Source organism: Euphorbia lathyris, chromosome 7 (assembly GCF_963576675.1).
Source record: "Euphorbia lathyris chromosome 7, ddEupLath1.1, whole genome shotgun sequence".
In the NCBI taxonomy this organism is placed as follows: Eukaryota; Viridiplantae; Streptophyta; class Magnoliopsida; order Malpighiales; family Euphorbiaceae; genus Euphorbia; species Euphorbia lathyris.
The window spans coordinates 62798305-62804437 of NC_088916.1; the positions used below are offsets into that span (position 1 = coordinate 62798305).

The window sequence follows — 6133 nt, forward strand, 5'->3', positions numbered from 1 at the left end:
CTATCAGATGGCGGTATGGGACAGGACATTAACTCTCCTTGAGAAACCTCCGTATAGGTTTGTAAGGATGCTGCAAGGGTTTGATTAATGGCAGATATTGACCCGGATATATATATATATATATTCTTTATTTCTTCTTATTATAGAAGAATACAAGCTATATAACCTGCCATTCCTGTCGGTAATTGCTTGAAAATGAAAGAGTGATTTATTTATATTTTTTCTCAAATACAAAATGCAGTAAGACTTTTCATAAAAAAGAAATTAAAAAAATGCAGTAAGACTTGAGTGAGTCAGAAATAAACACCAAACTCAGAGAAAGTGGGCGGAATGGGCTGACTTCACTTGTTCCTTCCCCACCTTTCCCTTCCATTCATCTCCTTACATTCAATTTAATTTAAGAATAGTCAAATCAAATCCTTTGCTTCTTCCTTTGGGATTTCTCCATCATCAATCTCCAGTCAAAAACCCCCCTTCTCTCCCTTTCCATTTTCATTTCTGCTATTTTTAAAAACGCGTCTCTCTCTCTCTCTCTCTCAATTATTCAATTCATATACGTTACCTGCATTCCCCTGTAACTACTCTGACCTTTTCTCTGATTTTGTTCTTTTTCTCTGTAATCTGGAATTGGTTTCCCTTTCCAAAGATTCAATTTCAGTAGGGTTTTTTTCAAGGGTTTATAAAAAAAAATGGGTGGGGTTTGTTCGGGAGGAACAAAGAGAAGACATGTTAAAGTTGGGGATAAAAATTCTGGGTTTTCTGGGAAATTGAAGTCAATTAAGAGCTCTAGTAAACATAAAGAGGATGAGAAGAAGAATATTAAGGAGGAAGATTTTGGCACCAGGACAACTACAAGGACACGCGAGAGATATGATTCCGGCGAGCTTTTCTTGTCTTTCTCAAGAGAGCTTAAGCCCACGCCTGCTCGGGGAGGAGCTGGTGTCAAGGTATTTTTAATTTGATTACTAGTTGTTTTTGGTTATGATTGTCTGCTGGACTGGATTTGCTTTCTTTGTTCAATTATACTGGATGGGCAATGTGATTAACTGATTGTTTTTATGGAAACATGACCTGGAATTTGGGTTTGCCAAATCCTCTATTGGCTAGGATAGAGTATAAATTGTAAAACTAGTCATGTTACTCTTGTGGGCTATGGCTCGGACGTTTTAGGGTTGAAGTTGATTGTTAAATGAATGTTGTGTATATCATGATTCTGAAGCTCTCCGATGAAATCTCCTCCATCGAATTCGATATATTTGATCACTGTCTTGAATAGTTTGGCCTGCTGTTTAAACATTTGTGGTCATCATAATTGTGAGGGATTTATTGCTGTCGGTGCTGCACTTCTGATGAGCTTTGCTGTATAAGAGGCTGTGCATATGATTGAAGTTCCATTGGTGCAAGAATTAGCTATCTTGCCCAGTCTTCCTCTGTAAATATCAAAAGGAAATAGGATATGCGGAAACAGATGTAAATACACATGCTGGCATAGTTTTCAAAGGAGTCGGCCAGCTGCCGAGTGGAAGTTTGTTCTTAAATGAGTAAAAGGGTGGAAATGCTATTAGTGATTGTGCTTATCTAAGGCTTGTAGGGGCCTTTAATGTGGTTACAGGCATAATGATCTGTGACAGATGTGTGGCAATTTCTTTGAAAAAATCACAAGCTCTATGAAATTGTATAAGGATGCAAAAAAAAAAAAATAGAGAGACAAATTGTGTTTAGTGTTTACTTGAAAGGCTAAAAACTTGAGAGACAATGTGGCAATTTCTTTGAAAGAATCACAAGCTCCGTGATATTGTAAAAATAGGGAGACAGAGTGTGTTTAGTGTTAACTCATAAAGGCTAAAAGCTTGAGAGCCAAATGTTGCATTAAAATTTACAACTCTGTTTATATTTAGCTAAGTTCAGGCTGGGAACCTTTCAAAGTTTTCACCAATTTCTACCAACATCCGAGGTTTTAGAAGTATCACTATGATGATCTTAAATTGTGATGCTACAAGAGACCTTTTAATGGACTGCTATATACAGATTTCTATTTTCCTTTTGGTTCTGGCATTTTCTGATCATTGTTATGTTTTTCCTTGTAGGATAACCAGAAGAGTTCGTTTATTGGAAAAGCTGGTGCAGTGGGCCTGGAGAAAGCAGTTGAAGTTTTAGATACTCTTGGAAGTAGCATGTCCAATTTGAATGCCCGGAGTGGCTTTGTTGCTGGCATGGCTTCCAGAGGGAACAGAATATCGATATTGGCTTTCGAAGTAGCTAATACAATAGCCAAAGGAGCCAATTTGTTTCAGTCACTTTCCGATGAAAATGTCCAGTTTCTGAAGAAAGAGATATTACATTCAGAAGGGGTACAGCAATTGGTTTCTGCAGATATGAAGGAGCTGCTAATTATTGCTGCAGCTGACAAAAGGTCGCTGCTCATTAGAATTTGTTTATTACTTTTCAATTTGTAGCATATTTGGCTTCAACATAACTTTCCTTATTTTCTATGATCTTTTAGGGAGGAATTTGATGTTTTTGCTGGAGAAGTGATTCGGTTTGGAGATCATTGTAAAGACCCACAGTGGCACAACCTGGATCGATATTTTTCAAAGTAAGGTAGAAGTTTTATGGTTTATATTTCTTATCCTTATTTCGCTCGCTAACATCAAAATGATGTGTTTTGGCTTGCTTGTAATACTCCAGATTAGATTCAGAATATTCCAATGATAAACAACCTAGAGCGGAGACAGAAATGACAGTGAAAGAGCTAACTAACCTGGCCCAGCATACTTCGGTAAGTTCATTTTCATATCTACTCAAAAGCTAGTATTGGTATCAATGTTTTCCGCTGTATTTTGTGTTTAAAAGAATCACGCCACATAGATAACTAATGTCTTTGCAGGGTTATATTTGAAGCTTTTACCTTCGATGGGTTTGCTGCATTCTTCTTTGAGAAAAATCCTTTCTTCATGTTTCTTGATTTTTTATTATCCAATTCTAAAAAATTGTTGCGCGTTCATCACAGTCACTAAACTTTCTTTTGTGCCTATAAAATAACTCAAACTTTGCAATTTGTTTCAATAAAGTCGCTTTGACTGATATCCATCAAAGTGACTTTACTGATACTTGGGAAAATGCCACATGTCCACCACATCTCACTTCTTTTTACAAGTGATTTGGTAGCTCGTCAATAAAATTGCGGTCTTCTTAATCTTTCCGGTGTAAATTTTGATGAAAATGGATCGAAGTGAATTTATTGAAATAAATTACAAAGTTGAGTTATTTATCAGACACAAAATGAAGTTTATTGACCATGGTAAAGCTGTGCCCAAATTTCATTGACCAAGAGTGTTTTAACCCATCGTGCTGTGAGCTTCAAAGACATCTTGCAGTACATTTATTCTGCAGATGAAGAATGTTGGACAATATTTTGCTTCTTGAGAAGTTCTAACTTAATTTGTTTGCAGCTATAATAATTTCGGTTCTTCTTCTTGTGCAGGAGTTATATCACGAATTGCATGCTTTGGACAGATTTGAACAAGATTATCAGCAAAAGCTTGAAGAAGTAGAGTCCTTGCACCTACCGAAAAAAGGTTAGGCATGGAGAATTTCTCTCTCTTGCTATGATCTTTTAGGCGTGCTTGAGTGTGATAGGTTTTATGTTTGCAATCGATTAGCTATATCTGATGTGATTTTATGATCTATTCTATTGGTATAATTAGCCCTTTTCTTTGTAATTGTAGGAGAGAGTCTCACGATTTTACTAAGTGAGCTAAAACAACAAAGAAAGCTTGTAAGGAGCTTGAAAAAGAAATCTCTATGGTCTAAGAATTTGGAGGAGGTACATGATTGTAGTCCGTTCCTTGCAGGAGTGCATTTGTCATTTCATTTTCATCCATTTTCTGGAATTCGTTTACGTTACTTGCAATACTCTCTTTATTACTTTTGCTTAATTTCCTTCCATGCCACGGAGAAAAAGCTTCTGTAAAGAAGATGGAAGTCGAAATTGAATAACTAATGATGTAAAATGGAATGTATTTCAAATCATGGAGAAATAAAGAATAAACTGTAAGTGGGTATTATAACTTCGGCTTATACTCTGCAGGTCACGGAGAAGCTTGTTGATATTGTAACCTACTTACACCAAGCTATCTTGGATGCCTTTGGACACAATGGTACGATTTCATTTTCTCGTGAAAACATCAGAAGATGACGAATTTATGAGCGTGGAAACTCTATGAATTTAATTGATAACTTCAGCATTTTCGTGCAATGAATATGAATTTTGTTATCTTCCATCCTGATATTTTTGGCTTCTGCACCATAAGGACATAAAACAGTTGCGGATAAGATGTTCTTCAAATGATAAAATTCTTTGAATTTTTGACAAATTGTAGGTGTTAGATTGGCTAAAGAGGAGCACGGTAAGAATGGGCAAAGGTTAGGTGTAGCTGGTCTTGCACTGCATTATGCTAATGTCATCAACCAGATTGACAACATTGTAAGTTCGCTGTTGCTTCTGTTTCCTTTTCAGCCAGAACGGTTTTTCCATAGGGTTCTTACAAGCCCAAATTTTTCTGTTATTAGGCATCTCGTCCCACCTCCTTGCCTCCGAATACAAGAGACAATTTATATCATGGGTTACCAACTGTTGTTAAGACAACTCTTCGTTCCCGAATACAGATGCTTGAGAATAAGGAAGAGGTATGTTTCGGTCTATCCCTTTTTCATTGAACTGGATGAAAAATGTTTCTTCTTCGACGCGAAGCATGTTCATGGATTGAATAGATTTTTGTACTGTGCCTGTTTGCAGCTTACGGTAGCTCAAGTGAAAGCGGAAATCGAAAAGACTCTCCACTGGCTGGTACCTGTTGCCACCAATACGAACAAGTAGGTTTATCGATGCTTTTGTTCGATTTTTCTTTATCTCATTGCTCAAGTCAAGTGAAGGTGTGCTTCACAGCCTGAATTTTTTTCTTTCTTAACGTTCTTTCAATTGTCTGCAGAGCACATCAAGGTTTCGGGTGGGTCGGAGAATGGGCTAATACCGGGTTAGTTCACATCTCTCTCTCTTTTTCTCTTGCTTAATGATGCATTATATGCATCATACTAAGAATGAATCTTGATGGCATTTCTTCTTCATGATAGAAGCGAATTCGGCAAGAACACAACGACACAGAACAACCTGATCCGCCTGCAGACACTATACCATGCTGATAAACAGAAGGCTGATATGTACATTCTGGAACTCGTGACATTACTTCATCGCTTGATAGACTTAGTACGGCATAGAGATCATGGCTTGAAAACAGCGCCTTTCCGTTCACCAACTCGTAAGGGACTGGTTTTCCATACCAAGATGCAGAAACTTTTATCACTCAACCGCGGTACTACAACGTACAGCATTCAACTATCTCGAGACGACAAAGATTTGTTACAGAAGGTGTGCCGGAGGAGATTGGTTCCGGGAATAAGCAAGAGTCAGGAATTTTCCAAGAGAAGAGACAAAGTGAAGACATTGAGCCGGAGCACAGGAAGCTCTCCGGCTAGGGAGATTGGTTCAAGAAAATACTTGGAACACCCAAATATTTTGGATATTATGGATGGCTTGGATTCTATGTAAGAGTTATGTTTCTTCACAATTTATTAATTGCTTTCCTTCTAAATATTATTATTCATGTATATTCATTCGTTAAATTCCTATTTTGTAGTATATAACTCAATTTATGTCATATTCTGAATTATACCATCAATATAATGATATACAGATTATTGTTTTATCAATCTCAAAAAATTTACTTTATCCTAAGATCAACACGAAAAATTTGCTTGGCTTAAAGCACTATTAGACCCGTGATTTATCCAAAATGTTATCTTGATCTATTATTTGGTAACATTTGTATTCCGATTTATCCAAAATGTTATGTCTTTTCTCTTGACTTATTATTTAATAATATTTTACCTCTTGACTTGGCAAAATTAGAAAAATCTCAAAACAAAATTAATGCTAAAAATTAGACCTTAAATTAGAATATCCCCATCTTTCATTACAAGTGGGTAGAATTATAAATGAGCCGAGCTAATCATGAGTAGTTCAGCTCAATCTTGTTCTACTTGATTTATAAACGTATCAATTCAAAAGCTCATA

At 36.5% G+C, this 6133-nt stretch overlaps 1 protein-coding gene across 1 annotated transcript; it reads left to right on the top strand.

Moving 5' to 3' along the window:
* The first annotated feature begins 294 nt into the window (after nt 1-294).
* LOC136235702 (protein PSK SIMULATOR 2-like) lies at nt 295-5763 on the top strand. The gene is made up of 12 exons (XM_066025594.1): nt 295-947; nt 2088-2413; nt 2504-2596; nt 2689-2779; nt 3485-3578; nt 3729-3826; nt 4091-4160; nt 4383-4486; nt 4573-4689; nt 4799-4875; nt 4992-5036; nt 5134-5763. Exons 1-12 carry the CDS (start codon nt 690-692, stop codon nt 5606-5608), a joined length of 1848 nt encoding a protein of 615 aa, XP_065881666.1. The 5' UTR covers nt 295-689; the 3' UTR covers nt 5609-5763.
* Nucleotides 5764-6133: the final 370 nt, after the last annotated feature.